This window comes from Hemiscyllium ocellatum, chromosome 10, assembly GCF_020745735.1.
Source record: "Hemiscyllium ocellatum isolate sHemOce1 chromosome 10, sHemOce1.pat.X.cur, whole genome shotgun sequence".
NCBI lineage: Eukaryota > Metazoa > Chordata > Chondrichthyes > Orectolobiformes > Hemiscylliidae > Hemiscyllium > Hemiscyllium ocellatum.
Window position 1 is genome coordinate 80,128,291 of NC_083410.1, and position 25,780 is coordinate 80,154,070.

The 25,780-nt window shown below is 43.6% G+C and overlaps 1 protein-coding gene across 1 annotated transcript in view; it reads right to left on the bottom strand.

Moving 5' to 3' along the window:
• unc93a (unc-93 homolog A) overlaps positions 1–25,069 on the bottom strand; it is a 91,287-nt gene extending 66,218 nt beyond the window's left edge. Inside the window, exons 1-2 of the mRNA XM_060831004.1 lie at positions 24,755–25,069; positions 181–362 (exon numbers count right to left, since the gene is read on the bottom strand). Of these exons, the coding sequence (XP_060686987.1) occupies positions 181–362; positions 24,755–24,853 (281 nt within the window). The 5' untranslated portion in view covers positions 24,854–25,069. The remainder of the gene's footprint in view (positions 1–180; positions 363–24,754) is intronic.
• Positions 25,070–25,780: the final 711 nt, after the last annotated feature.

Sequence of the window (25,780 nt, forward strand, 5' to 3'; positions counted from 1 at the left end):
AATCTGATCTTGGAGCAAAGATTTTCCATTTTTGAACCCCCACAGGAGTCCAGTTTTAAACTCTGGGTGTTTTTTGTTTTGGAAAGAATTAGCCTGATGGCAAGAGATCGGGGGCCCAGGTAGAATAATTCCAGCATATCAATGAAACTATTAGTAAAAGCTTAGATTACATATCATTACCAGCTAGGATAAAAATTTCCAATTGAAAATGCAACGTAGCAGCACATGGAGATAACAATGGTCCATTTACAACCAAGATATTTTATCATCAGCGGTGGAAGGAACATTGAAGACAGGATAAGAGCTGCATAGATGACACTTAATGAGGCCAAGCCAAGGCCTTGATCACTGTTCAAACTGCTCTGTAAAACAGTAATAAAACAAGAGGGGAAATAAGTCACATGATGTAAATTACAAAGATTCAGGCACTATCCAAAATAAATAAAGCAGTTGATTTGATCACTTTTAAAAAAAAAATACAGTTCCACAAAAACAATAGTGAGTCTGTCTGTTCTCCTTTACCAAAACAATTTGGAACAGACCTACGAAATATGTTGGTTCCTCTTCTGAGGAGCAGCATTTATCGTTATAATTTGCTAGAACATTTCTCTGAATCAATACAACTCAACATTTCTTACTGGATCTTCCAAACCAGCTTCTCCAGAAATGTGGTCACTATCTCCCAGAGTGCTTCATCAGAATGAAGTAGAGTCAAGAGGTATCAGAGCTTCCCCGGACCCCAACGCCTTATTTTCACGATGGACATCCAGTCCCTGTACACCTCCATCCCCCATCACGAAGGACTCAAAGCCCTCCGCTTCTTCCTTTCCCGCCGCACCAACCAGTACCCTTCCACTGACACCCTCCTTCGACTGACTGAACTGGTCCTCACCCTGAATAACTTCTCTTTCCAATCCCCCCACTTCCTCCAAACTAAAGGAGTTGCCATGGGCACCTGCATGGGCCCCAGCTATGCCTGCCTCTTTGTAGGATATGTGGAACAGTCCATCTTCCGCAACTACACTGGCACCACCCCCCACCTTTTCCTCCGCTACATCGATGACTGTATCGGCGCTGCCTCGTGCTCCCACGAGGAGGTTGAACAGTTCATCAACTTTACTAACACCTTCCATCCCGACCTGAAATTCACCTGGACCATCTCAGACTCCTCCCTCCCCTTCCTAGACCTTTCCATTTCTATCTCGGGCGACCGACTCAACACAGACATCTATTATAAACCGACTGACTCCCACAGCTACCTGGACTACACCTCCTCCCACCCTGCCCCCTGTAAAAACGCCATCCCATATTCCCAATTCCTTCGTCTCCGCCGCATCTGCTCCCAGGAGGACCAATTCCAACACCGCACAGCCCAGATGGCCTCCTTCTTCAAGGACCGCATTTTCCCCCCAGACGTGATCGACGATGCCCTCCACCGCATCTCCTCCACTTCCCGCTCCTCCGCCCTTGAGCCCCGCTCCTCCAACCGCCACCAAGACAGAACCCCACTGGTTCTCACCTACCACCCCACCAACCTCCGCATACAACGTATCATCTGCCGCCATTTCCGCCACCTCCAAACGGACCCCACCACCAAGGATATATTTCCCTCCCCTCCCCTATCAGCGTTCCGCAAGGACCACTCCCTTCGTGACTCCCTCGTCAGATCCACACCCCCCACCAACCCAACCTCCACCCCCGGCACCTTCCCCTGCAACCGCAGGAAATGTAAAACTTGCGCCCACACCTCCACACTCACTTCCCTCCAAGGCCCCAAGGGATCCTTCCATATCCGCCACAAGTTCACCTGTACCTCCACACACATCATCTATTGCATCCGCTGCACCCGATGTGGCCTCCTCTATATTGGTGAGACAGGCCGCTTACTTGCGGAACGCTTCAGAGAGCACCTCAGGGACGCCCGGACCAACCAACCCAATCACCCCGTGGCTCAACACTTTAACTCTCCCTCCCACTCCACCGAGGACATGCAGGTCCTTGGACTCCTCCACCGGCAGAACACAACAACACGACAGCTGGAGGAGGAGCGCCTCATCTTCCGCCTGGGAACCCTCCAACCACAAGGTATGAATTCAGATTTCTCCAGTTTCCTCATTTCCCCTCCCCCCACCTTGTCTCAGTCGGTTCCCTCAACTCAGCACCGCCCTCCTAACCTGCAATCCTCTTCCTGACCTCTCCGCCCCCACCCCACTCCGGCCTATCACCCTCACCTTGACCTCCTTCCACCTATCCCACCTCCATCGCCCCTCCCCCTAGTCCCTCCTCTCTACCTTTTATCTTAGCCTGCTTGGCTCTCTCTCTTATTCCTGATGAAGGGCTTATGCTCGAAACGTCGAATTCTCTATTCCTGAGATGCTGCCTGGCCTGCTGTGCTTTGACCATTTGCAGCTCAAGAGGTATCAGGCCATGTCTCTGCACACTTTCACAGCACCATCTGCCATATGGTAAGTTTAAACATCCAATCTGAATGTTACTGAACATTAGGTGAATTGGTAGGGTGGGTAGGAAGTTGATGTAATTGGATCACTGTGCAGGAAGTAGGTGGGTGGGGTAACAGATCAGATAGTAGGTTGACAAAATGGGAAATGGGAAGGGTTGGAAAGTTAATGAAGTGCCAGTGGTGTTGCAAAGGACAGTTGAGTGTGATTGCAAGTTGGGCAGCATGGCAGCTGCATGACTGGTAGGTGGATGAGGTAACATGGCGGATAGGATGGTGGGTGATACCACATGTGAGCTGGGTAGTTAGGTGAGCTGGTAAGTGGGTATGTGTATCTGGGATTAGTCGGATCATGTGCAGCTGGGGAATATCAAGTGTTTATTGAGGTCTGGTTGGGGATTAGACAAATGGTCAGGAAGAGCAGTTGGATCACGATTTGGGAAGGGAGGATGGGGGATTGGCAGGGGGTAGTTAGTAGTCAGGATGTCAGGAGTATCAGTGAGGGACTGTCTGGGTAAGGATTTGGACTCAGTAAGTGGTTGGGAGGTCAAATCTGTAGTTACCCAGTAGTTAGTGTGGGTTTTAATCTGAAGAACATTTCCTGTGTGACTAATCAGTTAGGATTTACAGATGACACCAAAATTGGAGGTGTAGTAGACGGCAAAGAGGGTTACCTTAGATTACAACAGGATCTTGATCAGATGGGCCAATGGGCTGAGAAGTGGCACTTGGAGTTTAATTCAGACAAATGCAAGGTGCTGCATTTTGGGAAAGCAAATCTTAAAAGGACACTTAATGGTAAGGTCCAGGGAGTGTTGCTGAACAAAGAGACCTTGGAGTGCAGGTTCATAGCTCCTTGAAAGTAGAGTCGCAGTTAGATAGGATAGTGAAGAAGGTGTTTGGTATGCTTTCCTTTACTGGTCAGAGTACTGAGTACAGGAGTTGGGAGGCCATGTTGCAGTTATACAGGACATTGGTTAGGCCACTTCTGGAATATTGCGTGCAATTCTGGTCTCCTTCCTATCAAAAGGATGTTGTGAAACTTGGAAGGGCTCAAAAAAAGATATACAAGGATGTTGCCAGGGTTGGAGGACTTGAGCTATAGGATGAAGTTGAATAGGCTGGGGCTGTTTTCCCTGAAATGTCAGAGGCTGAGGGGTGATGTTATAGAGGTTTATAAAATCATGAGGTGCATAGATAGGGTAAATAGACAAAGTCTCTTCACTGGGGTGGGGGAGTCCAGACTAAAGGGCATAGGTTTAGGGTGAGAAGGAAAAGATATAAAAGGGACCCAAGTGCAACCTTTTCACACTGAGGGTGGTATGTGTATGGAATGAGCTGCCAGAGGAAGTGTAGGAGGCTAATATAATGGCAACATTTAAAAGGTACCTGATGGGTATATGAATAGCAAAGGTTTGGAGGGATATGGGCCGGGTGCTGGCAGGTGGGACTAGATTGGTTGGGATATCTGGTCGGCATGGATGACTTGGACTGAAGGGTCTGTTTCTGTGTTGCACATCTCTATGACTCCATTTAGGGGAAACCATACATCATAATAATCTCACTGGACTAGTAATGCTCAACCACAAGGTGATGTTCTAGGGCACGGACTTATAGTCCCCCATAACAAGTAATAAAATTTGAATTTGACTTAAAATCTGGAATTAAAACTCTGGCCTAAAGGCAACCATTGGACTGCTGTTGATTGTCATTAAAAAATCACTTGGATCACTTACATCCTTTAGAGAGGAAAATCTGTCATGCTTTCCTGATCTGGCTTAAATCTAACTCCAGACCCACAACAATGTGGTTCACTCTAAACTGGCTTCTACGCAATTACAAATGGACAATAAATATTGAATTAGCCAGTGATGTCTTTAATTAGTTTTAAAAAGTACTGCAGAATTGTCCAAAGTCTCCAAGCTGGATTCAGAGTTTGAAACTCTTGCCGAGGGTCTCAGGAAAAAGGGGAATTGTCCAGGCAAAGTTCAAACTTTCCTGACAATTTCAACAGAGATCAGCATATTGGGGCTTCGGTTCTAATATGAAGTTTGTGTCACTTATCCAACATGTGATAATCTGGAGATGTGGGCCAATTATGTTCTATAAAAGTTTAAAGTTGGAGATTTAATCAGGAGAAGTTTTATTTCATGTCACTTTTTAAAATGTGAACCCCGGCTGGCAGAACGTCACATAATAATTTTGAAAATGCGATGGGCACATCAACCAGGTTGGCACCTGCACTAACAAAAACTATGTCAATATTTTGGTTTCTACTAAAAAGATCACATCAAGTTATAGAATTTTCAAACAGCAATTCTCTCACAGATGTGGAGCTAAAAGTATAGGAAGGAGTCATTTAAAAGAAAAAGCCATGTAATCACAAATGTGTGAATTGTGATCAAGTTCCCCCTTAGGTCCCTTTTAAACTTTTCCCCTCACATTGAAAACCCATGCATTCTAATTTTAGACGCTCCCCCCCATCCTGGTCATGGGCAAAAGACCTTGGCTATTCACCCTATGCATGATTTTATAAACCTATGTAAGGTCACCCCTCAGCCTCTGATGTTCCAGGGAAAATTGCCCCACCCTTCTCAGTCTCTCTCAATAGCTCCAACCCTCTAACCTCGGTAACATCCTTGTAAATCTTTCATGAACCCTTTCAAGATTCACAACATCCTTCCCATAGGTGGGAGACCAGAATTGCATACAATACTCCCAAATTGGCCAAACCAATATTCTGTACCTCCCAACTCCTGTACTCAATGCACTGACCAATAAAGGCAAGCATACGAACCCTTTCTTCACTACCCTGTCTACCTGTGACTCCACTTTCAAGGACTATGAACCTGCACTCCAAGGTTTCTTTGTTCAGCAACACTCCCCAGGTCCTTACATTAAGTGTATAAATCCCACCCTGTTTTACCTTTGCAAAATGCAGCATCTCACATTTATCTAAATTAAACTCCATTTGTCACTCCTCGGCCCATTGGCCCATCTGCTCCAGGCCCCATTATACTCTGAATATAGCATCCTTACTCAAAAAGGGAGGAAGACAAAAATCCAATAAAAGAAAAATGCAGTTAGCGTCTGGCATTAGGAATATGTTAGTGTCTACTATAAATTATGGAAAAGCAGACTGTTGGGATTGAAACAAGATCAGCCAGGGGGTGGATCACACAGTATACGAGTTCCCTGGTCAGACCATGTTCACAGCCCCAAAAAGAGAGTCCTGGCTGACAGATATAAACAGGCATGTAAGGGTTTCTGTTCATTCTAGGAGCCAGCTCTGAGCTAGTTAGGTCAGTGTTATGTACTCTGCATATGTATATAAAGGGTGACTTGGTGATAGGATACCAGTCCCTGAAGAGATTTACTTTAACAGTCGATTTTGAGTTTGGGTAGGCATTTCTGGCATTATGCTACTCTTTGGGAGGCTTCACCCATTCAATCCTGCCAAAGAATGAGCCCAGTATGTGGAAAGAATTCATTATGTTTTTCCAGGAAAATGCCATTGATGCAGATGAAAAGCAAAAAATAATTCTCCTGACAGCTTGTGGACCCAGAGTTTTCTCGGTTATTAGAAGCCCAGTTTTCTCTGAAGCACAAGTTACTAAAACATTTCAAGAGTTGATGGATTTGGTTAAGGAATATTACAACCCCAAGCCTCCTCTAATTATGAAATGCTGTCAGTTTTACTTGGCTGTTTGAGAACCATATGGGGATTTTCGATGAGGTTCAGATGACTGGCAGAGGCATGAGATTTTAGTTTAACCCCAAGTGAGATGCTGGGAGATCATTTTATATGTGAGATTAATGATATGATCAAGCAAAAGTACTCACTACCTGAAGCCCAGCTGGACTTCGAAAAGGCACTACTGCTGGCTTTGTCATTACAGAACGTGGGGAAGTGGAACACATGAGTTACAGGGTATACCAATGAAAGTGAAAGCTCTCAGCAGGCTGACTGAGCTTGGGGAACACCACTTGGGTGAAGGAAATTGCATAGTCTTACTCAGGTCATATCCTGAACAGAAGGATTCTAGGTCAGCCCACAGCAAAGCCCCTACGTAAATCTAAGTCTCAGCCAAATAGTTAAAATTTGAGAGGATCTGGGCTGGCAGACCATTGTAGTTGTTGCCAGAGCACAGACTTGAGATAGCAACAGAGTCTCATTAGGCTGGAATTGTGTAAAAGAACTCACAGGCTGATATCCAGGAAAGAGCACATCCTGGAAAGTCCACCTACAACTGGTTTGGAACAGTTAAATTGCTTGGCAACATCCAAATCAGAACCACTCAAAACAAAATGTCTGATTAAATGGTCACCCAGTTCTAATGGAGTTTGATACTGACATGGCTATATCAGTGATTGCAGAACTGGTCTTTATCAATATTCTCTCTGGACTCCAACCCTTCAGTTTGCATATGACCTTGGCCAGGCTGAGAACCTATACCAGGGAATTCTTAGAGATTAAGTGTACAACTTCAGTTCTAGTCTCTTATGAGAAGCAACTGGTACAGTTACCAATTGTTGTAGTAAAAGGCTCAGGCCCAAGCTTAGTGGGGACATTGCTTGAGAAAGATTCAACGTGATTGATTCACTATTTTTCTAATAGAAAATGGCTGCCTGAGTGAAGTACTATTTAAAATATCTGGAAGTTTTTTAGGAAGGTTTAGGGACTATCAAAGAGGCAAAGGTCACCTTGCATGTTGACCAGGAAGTAATTCTACGATTCTGCAAGGTCCACCCAGTGCCATTTACCTGATGTGAAAAAGTAGAGGCAGAAATCAGGAGATGGAAGTGAAGGAGTCATCAAACCAGTCCAGCTTGTGGAATGGGCATTGCCAGTCATGCCGGCTGTGAAGCCCAATGGGTCGGATCACCTTTGGGGGGATTTCAAACAAATGGCAAAAGACTTTTCGCATCTGGATAAATACTCAAACCCTCACGTAAAACTGGCAGGGTGTCTGTCCGTCACAAAGCTGGACATGGACCTTGTGTACCTGCAGTTGTGATTAGATGAGCATTCCCAAATGTATGCTACAATTAATACCCATAAAGGGTTTGTACCAATATATGAAACTGCAGTTTGAGGTATCATCAGCCTGTGCCGTTTTCTGGTGGATGATGGAGAACATTTTCATAAAGTCTACCCCAAGTCGCCATTTACCTGCTAATAACTGGGAAGATCAATAATGGCATTTAGAGAACTTGGTGATAGTCCTTAACTGTTTCTCCAAGTGATCTACTTGGGCTGCAGAGTCAACAAGACTGGGTTACACCTGTTGGAAGATAAAACGAGGGCAATCAAAGGTGCCTTAGCTCCCATGTCTGGATCAGAACTTCGGTCTTTTGTGGAGTTGGTGAATTATTATAGGAAACCCATATGTAAGCTGGCCTCCATTCTTGCGCCCTCACATCTGGTAATGAAAAAGAGTCATTCTTGGAAATGGTTTTGCAGCTAAGATGTAGCGTTTAGGGAGGTGTAGAAGCAGCTATTATCTTCTAACACTATGATCCCAAGTGAGATGCAGCACTGTTGACATGCAATGCCTCCGCCTAGGGTATAAGGGTAGTTTTGGCTCAACAGTGGCCCAGCTGAGCAGAATTCCCATTAGTATATGCTTCCCCAACTTTGACTGATGCTGAATGAAGATACACCCAGACAGAGAAGGAACGTTTTGCCATCATCTTTAGTGTAAGTTCCACCAATACCTTTATGGATGGGAATCTGTAATAGTAATGGACCAAAAACCCCGGCTAGGACTACTTACAGAGGACAGGGCCCTGCCACCCATAGCTTCAGGTAAAACTCTGCAGTGGGCTCTTATTCTGTGAGTGTATAATTACAAGTTGGAACACCATCCAGGAGGTCAAGTGGCAAATATGGATACCTTGAGCTGCATTCCTTCGGTAGATATATCACCAGTGGTGCTGCCACTAGAAGAGACTTCTGGTTTTAAACTTCCTGGACACCCTTCCAGTCACCGCTGATAATATCTGACTGTGGACACAAAAAGATCCTGGCCTGGCAAAACTAAAACAGATGTGTGTGACAGGGGAAACAAAAGGGCCATCACAACCAGGACTGAAATGTTTCCGTACCTGGCAAGACCAGATCACCGTACAGGAGACATATTATTATGGGGAGCAAAAGCAATTGCCCTGAGCAAAAATCACTGACAGATACTGGCTGAACTGTACCAGGGTCCTCCAGGGATTTTGAAAATTACGGTGTTCATATCTGGTGGCCAGGATTGGATGCTGACACAGCTATGTTGGTGTGACAGTGCCCAGAGTGCCAACTGACTAGCTTGGTGGCTCAGTGGTTAGCACTGCTATCTCACAGCACCAGGGATCGAGGTTCGATTCCAGCCTCAGGCGACTGTGTGGAATTTGCACATTCTGCCCGTGTTTGCGTGGGTTTCTTCTGGGTAGTCTATTTTCCTCCCACAGTCCAAAGATGTACAGGTCATGTGAATTGGCCATGCTAATTGCCCATAGTGTTAGGTGCATTAAGTCAGAGGGAAGTGGGTCTGAGATGGTTACTCTTCGGAGGGTCGGTGTGGACTTGTTGGGCCAAAGGGCTTGTTTCCACACTGTAGGGAATCTAATTCAAGGACAAAGATTACCACCAGCAGCAACCCCACATTCGTGGGAATGGCTGGGTAAAGCCTGGACTCAGTTACATATCAAAAATGTTGATCATTTCGTGGATTCAGTGTTTTTAGTAATAGTGGACGCCCATTCAAAGTGGTTGAACATGCATAGAGTTCATTCATCATAGTGGGGATAGCAATTGAAAAGTTGCAAGCATCTTTTGCAACATCTGGATCCCCAGAGGTGTTGGTCACAGACAATGAGCCATCATTTACCAGCAGGAAATTCAAGATTTTCCTAAAATCAAATGGCATTCAGCATGTGAGGATAGTTCCATACCATCCACTGTCCAATGGTCTGACAGAATGAGCGGTGCAAACTTTGAAGGCATGGTTAAAGAAACAGCCTACAGCTTCACTCGATACCACACTGTCCTGAGTCTTGTTCGATTATAGGAACACCCTTCACGTACAAGTACAGCTCCAGCAGAGTTGATAATGAGGAGACTACCTGGTACTAGGTTGCTCATGTGTGCATGTCTGTGAAAATGGTATTAGGAACGCCAATACCAGACACAACGCTCCTTGAAGAAAGAGAGCCATCTTACTTCAGGGAAGGGAGTTTGGTGTCAAAACCACAGGAATGGCCCTGCATGGGTCAGACACATGGTCAACACAAGGTCAGGTCCCATGGCATGCAAATTTTGTGTAGGAGAGGTGGTCCTGAACAAGCATGTGGACCATATCAAAGCTGCAATCTCTCAATCAGGGCAGGAGCAAAACATACCCAACCCCCTCAGAATATCCAGCAAAGCTATCAGAACCTGTGAGTTCTCCCCCTCTGCCTAGCGAAAAAACCTCTGACGACAAGATGGACACAATGGATGTCATATCCTTTACGCTGTTACTGCCTGAAGATGAATTTTGGCTGAGATACCCTGGGCATGAGAGGCAGACTATGGTCCAGTAAATGCCGCTAGTATCTGAGGAAGAGTAGTAGGAACTGGACCTGGTGTGAAAACAACCCCGGAAAAGTTATGGGAAAAAAAAATGTGCCTGCATTCCAGAACTTGAGCAGGGGAGAGATGTAGTGATTGGAGCTAGGTCATCCAGGTGGATCTCATAGATTATGAGTTCCCTGATTGGACCAGATTAACAGCCCTGATCAGGGAGTCTTGGCTGACAAATATAAACAGGAGTGTCAGGTGTTCTGTACATTCTAGGAGCTAGCTGGATCAGTACTATGTACATGTAAATAAAGGACGACCTGGTGATGGGATACTAGCCTGAGTTATTACACAGAATATTTAGAAATATGGGATATAATCAAGGAGAGTCAACGAGGCTTCATGAATGAGAAATCATATCTGAAACATTTATTAAATTGTTTGAGGAGCAAATAAGAAGGATAGATAATGGGGAACCAGTAGATGCAATATATTTAGAGTCATAGAGATATACAGCATGGAACCAGACCCTTCAGTCCAGCCCGTCCTTGCCGACCAGATATCCCAACCCAATCTAGTCCCATCTACCAGCACCCTACCCATATCCCTCCAAACCCTTCCTATTCATATACCCATCCAAATGCCTCTTAAATGTTGCAATTGTACCAGCCTCCACCACACCCTCTGGCAGCTCATTCCATACACGTACCACCCTCTGCCTGAAATAGTTGCTCCTTAGGTCTTTGTTATATCTTTCCCCTCTCACCCTAAACCTATGCTCTATAGTTCTGGACACCCCAAACCCAGGGAAAAGACTTTGTTTATTTACCCTATCTATGCCCTCATAGTTTTGTAAACCTCAATAAGGTCACACCTCAGCCTCCAATACTCCAGGGAAAACAGCCCCAGCCTGTTCAGACTCTCCCTATAGTTCAAATCCTCCAACCCCGGCAACATCCTTGTAAATCTTTTCTGAACCCTTTCAAGTTTCACAACTTTCTTCTGATAGGAAGGAGACCAGAATTGTATGCAATATTCCAACAGTGGCCTAACCAATGTCCTGCACAGCCGCAACATGACCTCCCAATCCTGTACTCAATACTCTGACCAATAAAGGAAAGCATACCAAATGCCTTCTTCACTATCCTATCTACCTGCGACTTCACTTTCAAGAGGCTGTGAACCTGCACTCCAAGGTCTCTTTGTTCAGCAACACTCCCTAGGACCTTACCATTGAGTGTATAAGTCCTGCTAAGATTTGCTTTCCCAAAATGCAGTACCTCGCATTTATCTGTATTAAACTCCACCTGCCACTTCTCAGCCCATTGGCCTATCTGGTCAAGATCCCATTGCAATCTGAGGAAACCTTTTTCGCTGTCCACTACACGTCCAATTTTGGTGTCATCTGCAAAATTACTAACTGTACCTCTTATGCTTGCATCCAAATCATTTATGTAAATGACAAAAAGTAGAGGACCAAGTACCGATCCTTGTAGCACTCTACTGGCCATAGACCTCCAGTCTGAAAAACAACCCTCCACCACCACCCTCTGCTTTCTACCTTTGAGCCAGTTCTGTATCCAAATGGCTAGTTCTCCCTGTATTCCGTGAGATCCAACCTTGCTAACCAGCCTCCTATGAGGAACCTTGTCGAATGCCTTACTAAAGTCCATATAGATCACATCTACCGCTCTGCCCTCATCATTGCTCATTGTTACTTCTTCCAAAAACTCAATCAAGTTTGTGAGACATAATTTCCCACACACAAAGCTATGTTGACAATCCCTAATCTGTCCTTCCCATAATAGTATCTCTCTCCTTAACGCCAGGTTCTGGAGTTATCCTCAGCTTAGTGGTTGAACTCACATAGATATCAGAAGTGATAGTTTCCAAGTCTCACACCAAAAACTTGAGCATATACTTCAGGCTGATATTTCAGTGCAGAACTGAAGGAGTGCTACAAAATCAAAGGTACTTTTAGATGAAATGTCAAACCAATCCCCTGCTAGCTTTCTCAGGCAGACACAAAACAACACATGGCTCAATTTCATAAAAAGTCCTGCCATCAATCAGTGTCACTAAAACATGACAGTATTGCTTTTCTGAGACAACAGTGAATGCACTTCAACAAGCTTTTAATTGATTATGAAGCACTTTAGAGTGTCCTGAAGTCATTAAATACATTATATTAAGAAAGACTTGACCAAAGATGGGCAATATATTTCTGTAGTGGATCACACTACTCCACAGTGTCACAGAAAACAAGAAATAACTTCTTACAGGACATACCATTCTACAAACTTTGTCCACTTGAAACCAAAAACTTTACAAGGGAGAAATTTCATTAGAATGCCTACAAACTTATGAAGGGCATGGATAGGGTAAATAGACAAAGTCTTTTCCCTGGGGTTGGGGAGTTCAGAGCTAAAGGGCATAGGTTTAGGATGAGAGGGGAAAGATATAAAAGGGACGTAAAGGGCAACGTTTTCACACAAAGGGAGGTACATGTATGGAATGAGCTGCCAGAGGAGGCTGGTACAATTGCAACATTTAAGAGGCATTTGGATGGGTATATGAATAGGAAGGGTTTGGAGGGATATGGGCCGGGTGCTGGCAGGTGGGACTAAATTGGGTTGGGATATCTGGCTGGTATGGAGGGGTTGGACCGAAGGGTCTGTGTCTCCAAGCTGTACATCTCTATGACTCTAACTCTATGACTCCCTCGTCAGGTCCATGCACCCACCAACCCACCCTCTATACCCAGCACCTTCCCCTGCCACCACACCAAGTGCAAAACCTGCACCCACACCTCCCCCCTCAACTCCGTCCAAGGCCTTAAAAGGAGCCTTCTACATCCATCAGAGTTTTACCTGCACTTCCACACATGTCATTTACTGTATCCATTGCTCCCAATGTGGTCTCCTCTACACTGGGGAGACAGGACACCTACTTCAGAGAACATCTCCGGGACACCCACACCAACCAGCCCCACCACCCTGTGGCTGACCACTTCAACTCCCCCTCCCACTCGACCAAGAACGTGCAGATCCTAGGACTCCTCCCTCACCACTCCCTATTCACCCGACACCTGGAGGAAGAACCCCTCATCTTCCACCTCGGGATCGATGTGGATTTCACCAGTTTCCTCATTTCACCTCCCCAACCTTATCCCAGTTCCAAACTTCCGATTCGGCACTGCCCTCATGACCTGTCCATCTTCTTCGACCTATCCGCTCCACCATCCTCTCTGATCTATCACCATTTCCCCCACCTCCATCTACCTATCGCACTCTCAGTTACCTTCCCCCCGCCTCACCTTCCCCCCGTCCCATTTATCTCCCCACCCCCTCAGCTCACAAGCCTCATTCCTGATTAAGTCCTTTTGCCCAAAACATCAAATCTTCTGCTCCTCGGATGCTGCCTGACCTGCTGTGCTTTTCCAGCACCACACTCTTGACTCTAATCTCCAGTATCTGCAGTCCTCACTTTCGCCTATATGTGGTACCTGCATATTAACTTTTTGTGAGTCATGCACCAGAACGTCTGAAGCTCTCTGCACCATGGAATTCTACAACCATTCTCCATTTAAGGAATACTTTGCTTTTTATCCTTCCTATCAAAGTGAATAACTTCACATTTTCCCACAATACACCCCATTTGGCAGATTTTTCCCCCACCTCTTCAATCTACCTATATCTAACTTCCTTATGTCTTCTTCACAACTTATTTCCCACCTAACCTGATGTCATCTGTGAATTTAGCTACTATGCATTTATTGATTTAAATTTTACAGAGATCTCAGCACAGCCTTCTGCAGGACTCCACTCATTACATCCTGCCAATTGTAAAAAAAAACATTTTCAGACTCCTAGCTATCCATGCTCATATGTTATCCCTACAACTATGAACTTTTACTTACCACAATATCTTTTGATGTGGAACCTTATCAAATAATAATCCAACTAAAAGACATGTACAAGCTCTGCTTTAGCCATAGCACACGCCACTCCCTCAAAGAGCTCCACTAAACTGATTAAACACAATTTTTCTTTGATAAGACTATGCAGACTCTTACCAATTACCTCTAGTTTTTCTAAGCGTACAGTTATAACATTTTTAATCAGTGACTCTTACATCTTCCCAACCACACATGGCAAGGTAACTGGCTGGTAGCTTCCTGTTATTTTGACTCCCCCCCACCCCCACTTCTTGAATTTGCTACTTTTCAATCTAACAGGACCCTTCCCCAGTGTAGGGAATTTTGGAAAATTAATACCAATGAATCTACTACTTCCTTAATAGTCTTTTAAGACTCTAGGATGAAGGCTATCTGAACCTGGAGACTGTTCAGCCCACAGTTGTATTAATTAGTTTAGTACAACTTCACTTGTGATTGTAATTTAGCTAAATTCCCCTCTCTCTAACTCATGATTTCTATCTTTTACTGTATTTGTTTTTGTATCTTCTATAGTGAAGAGAGGAGTGAAATATTTGTTCACTTCATCTGCCATTTGCTTATTTTCCACAATTAACTCCCCAATCCAGCTCTCAAGAGGGCCAACACTATGTGTATGTTTTTCCTTTCTAAATACTGGCAGAAACTTTTATCAACCATTTTCACAATCCTGGCTAGCTTCCTCCTTAATTCTAATTCTTCCTCCTGATTGAGCTTTTCATAATTCTTGCCATTCTTTATACTTTGGCCAATCATCTGAAAACTTTCCTAGTTCTTCCATTATTGTTGGTAGATACAGGCAATACAACGACTGGAACCCCCCTCTCCTATCATCATTAGAAACGTCTTTTATTACTCCTCTTCATTCCCCATTCTTTTGACCCAAGTCCCCAGTATCTTTGATCACTACTGGAAATTCTCTAATCCTTTCACTTCCACATTTCCTGCTTCCACTCCTTTCTATAGAGCTAATGTCTCTTTCCCAGAGTCTATTCCCAACTGTAATCCTTACTCTCTGGGTGTGCGGTGAAATCTTTTGAGCCTTCTTAATTTGTTCTTCTCTTCATTGCTTACCATTAGTGATAAAAGCCCCTTGCTCCCACTCTGCATTCTTACCTTTAAAATACTCTGGTGTCCTTGTCAGATGAAGATGGCAAAGAATTATGAAAAGGTCAATCAGGAGGAAGAATTAGAATGAAGGAGGAAGCTAGCTAGGATTGTGAAAATGGGAACTTCTTCACCTGCTCCTCATTTTCTTGCTTCCATTCCTGCCTCAACAAATTTGAGGAATTAAATATGTTCTGAATTGATTCTATTTAGTACAGTGGCTGTGTCACACAACACAATGTAAGGTATGGGTAGAAGCAGCTTTCTATCACAAGGGCTATACTGTGGTTATTCCTATCAGGGGCAGATGCATCTGTGAAAGATTGAAAAGGACAAGATCAAGTACGATTTCCTCTCTTTTTGGTTTATTCACCACCTACTACAGACTCACTCAGGCAGATGTTGTCCTTCAAGACTTAACTAACTTGGTCAGAAGTGGATACGAAGCCATTTTTTGGTAATCAGGTATTGAAGACGCCATCCAGAATAAACATATGCCTTTATTACTTTCCTCACAATAGAAGCACTAACTTATCATCTGAAAGAGGGAGATTTCATTGCCTGACCTAATGCCATGAAACTTCATGGGATATGCCTATTCCCTCCTGACTGTTATCATGACGACATGGTGGCACAGTGGTTAGCACTGCTGCCTTGCAGCGCCAGAGACCTGGGTTCAATTCCCACCTCAGGAATGTGTGGAGTTTGCACATTGTCTGCGTGGATTTCCTTTGGGTGCTCCGGTTTCCTCCCACAATCCAAAAATGTGCAGGTTAGGTGAATTGGCCATGCTAAATTGCCTGTAGTGTTAGCTGAAGGGGTAAATGTAGGGGAATGGGTCTGGGTGGGTTGCGCTTCGGCGGGTTGGTGTGGACTTGTTGGAGGGCGGCACGGTGGCACAGTGGTTAGCACTGCTGCCTCACAGCGCCAGGGACCTGGGTTCAATTCCCAGCTCAGGTGACTGACTGTGTGGAGTTTGCACGTTCTCCCCATGTCTGCGTGGGTTTCCTCCGGTTTCCTCCCACAGTCCAAAGATGTGCAGTTCAGGTGAATTGGCCATGCTAAATTGCCCGTAGTGTTCGGTTAGGGGTATGGGTGGGTTGCACTTCGGTGTGGACTTGTTGGGCCGAATGGCCTGTTTCCACACTGTAAGTAATCTAATCTAAAAAAAAATGACAATGATCAGAGCCCCAAAGTGCTGTGGATATTTTACTTTTAATTATAAAATGTGTTTTTTTAAAATTGGACTACCACAGACAAAAAAAACTGCAATTGTTTGCCCTGGGTGCAACTCATGGAATGTTGTATCTATTGAGTGCTAGGGAAACTTCAAATATAGGGATGGAGACAGAGAGAGACAGACACAGAGAGAAAGACAGAAAGAAAAAGAGAGATAACCAGAAGTGGTAATGATGGGGCCAACTATGTTACCTCTCTTAGCAGAAATCCACCTCAGCAAACATTTATTTGTGTTTTGTCCCTCTAGGAATATATTAAAAACTAAATGCAATCCTAGTCTGTGCATGTTTTTGGAAGAAGGTGTAATAGTGGAAGGAGGTATGCTAGTAGAAGGTGGTATTTGTCTGTTGTTACCTGGTGCTACTATATTGTGGAGATTAAAGTCAAAGAACCACCCACTAGTAATCCCTGAAAAGCAGGTGCAATGTCTCGATGGCTCCGAATGCTGGAAGCCAAATAGCCAACAGGCTAGTCAAAACAAAATAAAACAACATAAAGACTGACTTGCTCTGAAGGATACAGCCAACCACTGCTATAAGGAAACAACAAAAGGGTTGTAACTAAGTAGCAAAGCCAAAAATCCCAAACTCCACTCTTCAGCTATGAACATGCCACTATTTATCATTCATGAACTCCAATAAAAACGGATCCATATATCTTTTAATTTTTTAACTTCTTACACTTAATCTCTATGTGTGTGTAACAAAAAAAATGCAGATGCTGGAAGTCAGAAACAAAAACATAAATTCCTGATAAAACTCAAAACATCTGGCAGCATCTGTGGAATGTGGAATTAAATTTTCAGGTCCAGTGATCTTTCTTCAGAACAGATTATAGCTACGTAAAGGTTGGTGTATATGTCATAAATGGTCCAAATTAGCAGTTATTGATTTCCCCAGGCTAACCTTTGCCCATTCCTTTGTCCGCCCATCTGTTTTACTCTCTCTCTCTCTGACTTCATTTCTACCTATTGTTCAATCCTCTCCCTCCTCCCTCCCTCTACCCCATCTTCAGCATATATTCCAAACATTTACTAATTACAATCATTTTTGAAGGGTCACTGGACCTGAATTTGGGGCATCCATCTAGAACCATAGTAGATTTGGGGAACCTCATTCGGGTCTGATGAATGCTAAATTTGCCGAATTCCTTTGAACAAGAGAACCTTGTACAAAATACCTTATCGCTTTAGTTAGTAGCATGGTCTCCTAGAATACTTTTGATCATGTAAACGGCAGTTAGACAGGAACTCTTCATTCGATTTTCTAGCCTGGATTTTTAATATGTTTTGAGCCTCAGTTTGAAGATTACATGACTTCATTGCACAAAGCATCATTAATACATGAGACAGGCTGTATATTTTTTCATCATCATTATCTTTATATTTGTAAATTTTGCCAACCTAGTTGGATCAACACAGAATGCTAAGTACAGAGTCCACCATACTCAAAAAGATATAGTAGTGAAGGTGAATCACTAATAAATGCAGAACCCTAACAGGACCAAACACCAAATATTGATAAAATGGAGAAGCCATTAGTCTCACAGCAGGAGGTAGTTGAGAGCTAGAGCACAGACTGAAGAGAGCAGAAACTGAAAGGCTTGAGTGCATATTGCTGGCTCTGCATTACTTTAAACAGATCCAAATTGGTTCAGTGATGTTACATACTTAGGGGAGGTGATGGCCTCGTGGTATTATTGCTGGGCTGATAATCATGAGACTCAGATAGTGTTCTGGGGACCCTTGTTTGAATCCCGCCACAGTAGATAGTGGAATTTGAATTCAATAAAAATCTGGAATTAATAGTCTAAAGATGACTATAAATCAATTATTGATTGTTGGAAAAACCCATCTGGATCACTAATGTCCTTCAAGGAAGGAAGCTGCCATCCTTACCTGGTCTGGCCCAGACTCCAGACACACGGCAATGTGGTTGAGTCTTAACTGCCCTCTTGGCAATTAGGGGTGGGCAATAAATGCTGCCTAGCCACCGTCACCCTCATCCTGTGAATGAATAAAAGAAAAATCCTACAAGTAACAGATTGTTTAGAAGAATTCAGTGGTTCTGTGTAGGAGTTATCTGTATTGTTTGCAATTGCAATTCCTCTAATAAGTTTGTTTTTTATTTATTTTTCAGTATTGATTCAGTATCTTATTTTAATTACTATTTTATTGCAGTTGTTTATAGCTTAAGTTACTTGAGATTTGACAGCATGCTATTTATGGTTGTACTAAATGAGCAATGGACTTTGTTAATTGGTAATTAATTCAACAGAAGAAAATTTACATTTTCTTGGTTTCCTCTGAATTGCAAAGTTCTTTACATGATGGAATTGTTTATGGAAAGTATTACCATAAATGTGACAATGCTGATAATGTTACATTTGGGGATATCAAAATGCTGTGTTTGGAAGTTAACTATCAGATTATTTTTAAATTAAATGTATTCAATTTAAATCTGTGGACTTCAGCATGACAAACAACTACTTTTTTTTATTACCACATGGAATCCAAGTGCCGCTGACAAAGTTAGTATTTGTTGCTTCTTGCAAATTGAACTTGGGAAAGTGGTAATGAGCTGGGAAGGAAGTAATGAATTGCTGCCTTGAATGATCACAGTCCATTTGGTGTAGCTGCAACTACAGTTTTGACTCAGCATCAGTGAAAGAGCAATGAGATAGTTCCAAGTCAAGAAAGTGTGTAGTTTGGAGAGGAACACTTAGGTTCTTATTCATCTGTTGCCCTGTCCTTCCATAAGTCATAGATGTGGTAGAATAGACAACTCCTATCACCATGTCACCCTCATGCTGCCAATATCCATCCCTCCCACATATCTTTTATATCTTACAAAGCTTAGAAGGCATGCAATAGCAATGGGAATTATTTTAAAACCACTGGGAAAGAATGTTAACAATCTACAGCAACCCTGAATTCAAACTTATTATTGATGCAGAGAATAAAAAACCTATCCCAATGCCAATTAAAAATTGCAATACCTTAAGTGTTATTAGGTTTGTAATCAAACATGAAATCATGTCAAAGGGTCATTCTACTACTAAATCCTTTAAGAGGTTCAATCATTCTTGGATCAATCATCCAGGCCATCACCAACCACAGAACAGCATCGCCTGCTTGTGCTGGTGATGTCTCCCTCTCGATGAGTTGAACAACTTTATGTACATTTTGAAATACGAAATGACATGGCAGCAAGGAAGTCCATGCCTCTCCCAATGACCAGGTGCTGTGTCTTACCAGTGCCAACATGAGGAAAACCCTTTGCAGAGTTAACCCACATAAGGCTACTAGGCCAGATAATATCCCTGGCAGAGTGCTCAGAGGATGCTCTGATGTAGTGGCGGATGTTCTCACAGACATTTCCAACATCTCCCTGAGCTGCGCCATTGTTCCAACATGTTTCAAGGCCACTACCATTGTCCCCATGCTGAAAAAAATTTCAGCGTCCTGTCTTAACAACTGCCGCCCCGTTGTGCTAATACCCATCATCATGAAATGTTTCAAGACGCTCATGATGAGGCACATTAAGACCTTGCTGCCCCTCTCACTCTGCACTCTGCAGTTTGTGGATCATCCCAACTGTTAAACAGATGATGCCATTTCCACCATCCTCCATCTGGCCCTCACCCACCTACAGAAGAAGGACATCTACGTCAGATTTCTGTTCATATACTTCAGTTCTGCATTTAACATTATCATTCCTCAGCACCTGATTGGAAAGCTGAGTCTGCTGAGCCTAAATACCTGCCTTTGTAACTGGATCTTGGACTTCCTGTCTAAGAGATCTCAGTCAATCCAGATTGGGAACAGCATCTCCAACACCATCACACTGAACACTGGGGCCCCCAGAACTGTGTGTTCAGTCTACTGCTGGTTACCCTGCAATAATTACATCAGGCTGAATTACATCATCAAATTCACTGATGGCACGACTGTATTGAGTCTCATCAGCAGGAATGATGAGTCTGCATACAGAGAGGGAATGCAACAGCTAACGGACTGGTGCAGAGCCAACAACTTGTTTCTGAATGTGTACAAAATGAAAGATGGTGTTGACTTCAGGAGGGTATGGAGTAACCACTCTCCGCTGGACATCAACATTTCCCCTGTAGAGATCGTAAAGAGCACCAAAATTCTTGGCATCCACCTGGCGGAGAATCTTACCTGGTCCCTCAACACCAGCTCCATAGTGAAGAAAGCCCAGCAGCATCTCTACTTTCTGTGCCAGCTGAGGAAAGACCTCCTCCCATCGCCCATCCTCACCACTTTCTACAGAGGGTTCATTAAGAGTACCCTGAGCTGCTGCATCACTGCTTGATTTGGGAATTGTACCATCTTGGATCGTAAGACCCTACAATGGATAGTGAGGACAGCTGAGAAGATCATCAGGGTCTCTCTCCCCTCCATTGCAGACATTTACACCACATGCTGCATCCGAACGGCTTACAGCGTTGTGGAAGACCTCACACACTCTTCACCCAAACTCTTCTCCCTTCTGCCATTTGGCAGAAGATATGGAACATTCGGTCTCTTATGGCAGGCTGTGCAACATTTTCCTCCCCCAAGCCGTCAGGCTCCTTAACTGTATGATTGGAGTCTTTTCCATCTGAAATTCTTTGCATGACTTTGAATTGCTGAATTGCATCATTCTTTTACTACACTGTAATTTGCATGTTTTGCACTTCTTATGCATTTCATGCTGTTTGTATGATCATGTAGTTTGTACTGTCCATGTAGCACTTCGGTACTGGAGGAACGCTCATCTTTTAGTCTCATCTTTTATTGTATCAGTTGTAAATGGTAGAAATGACAAAAAAAATTACTCTACTCTACTCTACCTGTTGAGATGAAGGTCTTAACAGATTCTGAAACTCAGAAAGGCATTCATTATGGCAGACACTAATGTACAATAACTTCCAGCAATATTGCTTGAAAATGGCTGAACAGAATGGAAATAGAAATGACAAACCTGGGTGCCTGATAATCAACAGAATGGTAACAAATGCAGTAACTTTTCAAAATCAATTTTCAAGAATAGCAATTTTTAAAAAAAGCTGGTTCCATCAGTCTATTTAAGTCATAGCACAAAATATTACAGCAGAGAACAACAGAAAAGTTTATCATCATGAGTAATAGCACTTCTGATAATTGAAAAAGTACTGTAATTCATGGGAACAATTATAAAATGATGATTAATATCATGGTCTCTATGATGAATCAATGCATTAGAACACATCTGGATTGCAAAAAAAAAGCTTCCGAACATTTTGTACGCATCTTTCTCATCGTTTAGTTTTAGGACAAACATAATGACAAATGCAATGCCAATTACAGTTTCAGCTAACAATACGGACAATAGCTGGTAGGACTCAAATCATTCTTTTCAATGAACTGTGTAATTGAGGCTTCACCTATAAAGCTCCCCTATGTGTCACTGTGGTAATACTTCTGACAATGTGGAACCAGGTTGTTTCAGATTAATCTGTAAAGCTTGCATGTAGATTAGATTTTTTTTTAGCTGCAAATGTGTTGCTGGTCAAAGCACAGCAGGCCAGGCAGCATCTCAGGAATAGAGAATTCGACGTTTCGAGCATAAGCCCTTCATCAGGAATAAGAGAGAGAGAGCCAAGCAGGCTAAGATAAAAGGTAGGGAGGAGGGACTAGGGGGAGGGGCGATGGAGGTGGGATAGGTGGAAGGAGGTCAAGGTGAGGGTGATAGGCCGGAGTGGGGTGGGGGCGGAGAGGTCAGGAAGAGGATTGCAGGTTAGGAGGGCGGTGCTGAGTTGAGGGAACCGACTGAGACAAGGTGGGGGGAGGGGAAATGAGGAAGCTGGAGAAATCTGAATTCATACCTTGTGGTTGGAGGGTTCCCAGGCGGAAGATGAGGCGCTCCTCCTCCAGCCGTCGTGTAGTTGTGTTCTGCCGGTGGAGGAGTCCAAGGACCTGCATGTCCTCGGTGGAGTGGGAGGGGGAGTTAAAGTGTTGAGCCACGGGGTGATTGGGTTGGTTGGTTCGGGCGGCCCGGAGGTGTTCTCTGAAGCGTTCCGCAAGTAAGCGGCCTGTCTCACCAATATAGAGGAGGCCACATCGGGTGCAGTGGATGCAATAGATGATGTGTGTGGTGGTACAGGTGAACTTGTGGCGGATATGGAAGGATCCCTTGGGGCCTTGGAGGGAAGTGAGTGTGGAGGTGTGGGCGCAAGTTTTACATTTCCTGCGGTTGCAGGGGAAGGTGCCGGGGGTGGAGGTTGGGTTGGTGGGGGGTGTGGATCTGACAAGGGAGTCACAAAGGGAGTGGTCCTTGCGGAACGCTGATAGGGGAGGGGAGGGAAATATATCCTTGGTGGTGGGGTCTGTTTGGAGGTGGCGGAAATGGCGGCGGATGATACGTGATTTTTTTTTAGATTACTTACAGTGTGGAAACAGGCCCTTCGGCCCAACAAGTCCACACCGACCCGCCAAAGTGCAACTCACCCATACCCCTACATTTACCCCTTAACTAACACTACGGGAAATTTAGCATGGCCAATTCACCTGACCCACACATCTTTAGACTGTGGGAGGAAATCAGAGCACCCGGAGGAAACCCACACAGTCACAGGGAGAACGTGCAAACTCCACACAATCAGTCGCCAGAGGCAGGAATTGAACCTGGGTCTCTGGCGCTGTGAGGCAGCAGTGCTAACCACTGTGCAACCGTGCAGCCATTGCTATTTAAAGTTTGATTCCAATAGTTTGGGTGACACCACTTGCTGTTATTTCATTTGAGAGAATTCTCTGCTGCAAAAATTAACTTTTTTGTTGCACATCGAACAATATGCACAAATTTCATTCTCCCACTCATCCATGGCATCACTGATATTGTGTTCTTTGCAATAAATCTATACAAGAAAATTGTACATGGCATGCTAACATCAAAAGGACAAATTTTCACAAAGCAGACTTCAGTGTATGAAGATCAAGAAATTGGTGAGAAAGTGATGAATACTTTTATCCAGTGCACACAGAAAATGTCATTGTTATCAATCAAACCAAGAGAAAACCAGTCCTTAAAATATGATGAAGCACATTATATGATAAGACCTAAGGCCATAAGACATAGGAGCAGAAATTAGGGCATTCAGCCCGTCAAATTCACTCTGCCATTCAATCATGGCTGATGAACTTCTCAACCCCATTATCCTGCTTTCTCCCCATAACCCTTGATCTCCTTAATACTCAAGAAGCTATATCAATCTTAAATACATTCAATACATTCATGGCCTCCACAGCCTTCTGTGGCAATAAATTCCATATATTCACCATTCCCTGGCTGAAAAAGTTTCTCCTTCCCTCCATTCTAAAAGGTCTTCCCTTTACTCTATGGCTGGGTGGACTGTCAGGAACACAATTCCAGTCATTCCGCAAATCATTGCCAAATCTTTGACAAAATACATGCAAATCAATATGACCTCATTCTTAACTACCTGTGTTTACGTCTATGTTATTTTGACAAATGTTATTATATAAATTCTTCACTTCCTTAATAGTAGCAATAATAGAATTTATTGTACCTTTCATGTTTAAACCACTTGATAAAATTTAACTCTCCTATTTGTATACTGTAGTATAATCCAACACAGCTTCTTGTCCTTTTATTACAGAGAATATTTCTGGAGCTATCCTAGCTTACCCTAAGTTATGAAATAACGCTGTGAACTCCCATTTCTAACAAAAACAGAAATTCTGAAGGGTCACTGGAACCGAAATATCGACCTGTTGTATTTCTCCATTAGTTTCCGTTTTTGTTTCAGGTTTCCAGCATCCGCAGTTTAGTTTGTCTATTTTGGAATGCTGATTGCAGTAGCAATATTTCTTACTCTCTCCCTCAATGGAGCAACAAGAGGGTAAAACAAAATCATGTAAAGTAGAATGGGAATTCTCAAAGGACAATGCGCAATGCGAACTTCAAATTGTATTTTTTTGTAGCAGAGAATTCTCTCAAATGAAATAAAAACCTGTGGTGTCACTCAAAACTTGAACTGTCGGAATCAAATTTCAAGTAGCAATAAGCATGTCCATGCAAATTTTACAGATTAATCTGAAAATACCTGGTTCCACATTGCCAAATAAATTATTGCAGCGACACATCAAGCATTTTTGAAAAGAACGATTCTTTTACCCTTATCAATAACTGAAACCATTATTAGCAATTCAGTTGCATATCCCCCAAAATAATCAGATTAATTTGCAGTGAGAATACATAACTTTAGGGATACTTAAAAAAAACAGTCTGAGGTCTGTGACGGGAACTGAATTTGGGGTTAGCGTGTGGTTTGGTAATATAAATGTACCTCGATCAAAACATTGTATCAAAATAGTACGTTACAATGGAGTGGATATGGAATATTGATCTATTTTAAAGTTTTGTTTACTATACTGGGAAGTTACCTGGATACTCTGAAGTCCTCCAAAAGCAGTAAACAGCAACAAAAATCCGAAGCTGACGACTAAAACATTCTTTGTGGTTCTTTCGACTTTCCAGTTCATGTTGGTTAAAACCACTCAGCACCTGACGCCGACAGTGACCACTCCAGGGTGTCAAAGGCACTGAAGGATTCAGGAGACTTCCCCACAGTCAACTTTTTCTCTCGTCCCCACTGTGTTGCTTTCTGTTTCTGTCAGTTGGGGGACTAAAGTTCACACGCTTGACATGGCAGGGCGGGACCAAGTGCTGGGAAGTTGAAAGAATTCACTGCTAACGTGGAGACACTCGGGCCGGAGTGTGGCCGCGTTTTTATTTAAACACGGGGTTAGTGATGTGATGACGTTCCCCAGGCAGAGCCGTTGGAAAGTTCTCGGGAGGGAGAGCATGGGGCGACCAGGGCTTGGGATTGGATTGATGACGTCCTAGAAGGCAGTGAGAGGCAGACAAGACAGCAATGGGACAGGGACCCTTCATGTTGGAGTCCAGCAAGTCTTCTCTTGACTATGTCAAGGGCAAGTTTGTTTAAAGGAGCAAAGCTGTATATTGAGTCAAATAAAGGTGAGAGGGCATGATCATGCTGTGGGGCACCACTGTTACTCAGAACAGTTGGGGGAAGGGGAGTGCAGGAGACTTTGGAGTGTCCCTCAATGAAGTCTTCTCTGCCAGGGTAAGTGATAGTAACCAAGTTACACTTTCTGAGATCCATGCTTTCCAAATTGCCGAATGACCCTGCAAACGTGGCTGAACACCATGTGCGCGAAATTATATGTTGTTTCTCAGTGTTTCCTTTTAGCTTATTCAATCTCCTTCGTCAACATACTGAGTGGAACCACTTCTATATCTCTCTCTGAAGAATAATGAATGAATTCAACCTACTGCGAATCCTCTTGCAAGGATGCCTTCCTTGAAGAAGCTCTCTTCCTCCCTCTACAAGGATTTCAGTGAGTCTCTTGGCTACTCTCTCTCATTCCTGATGAAGGGCTTATGCT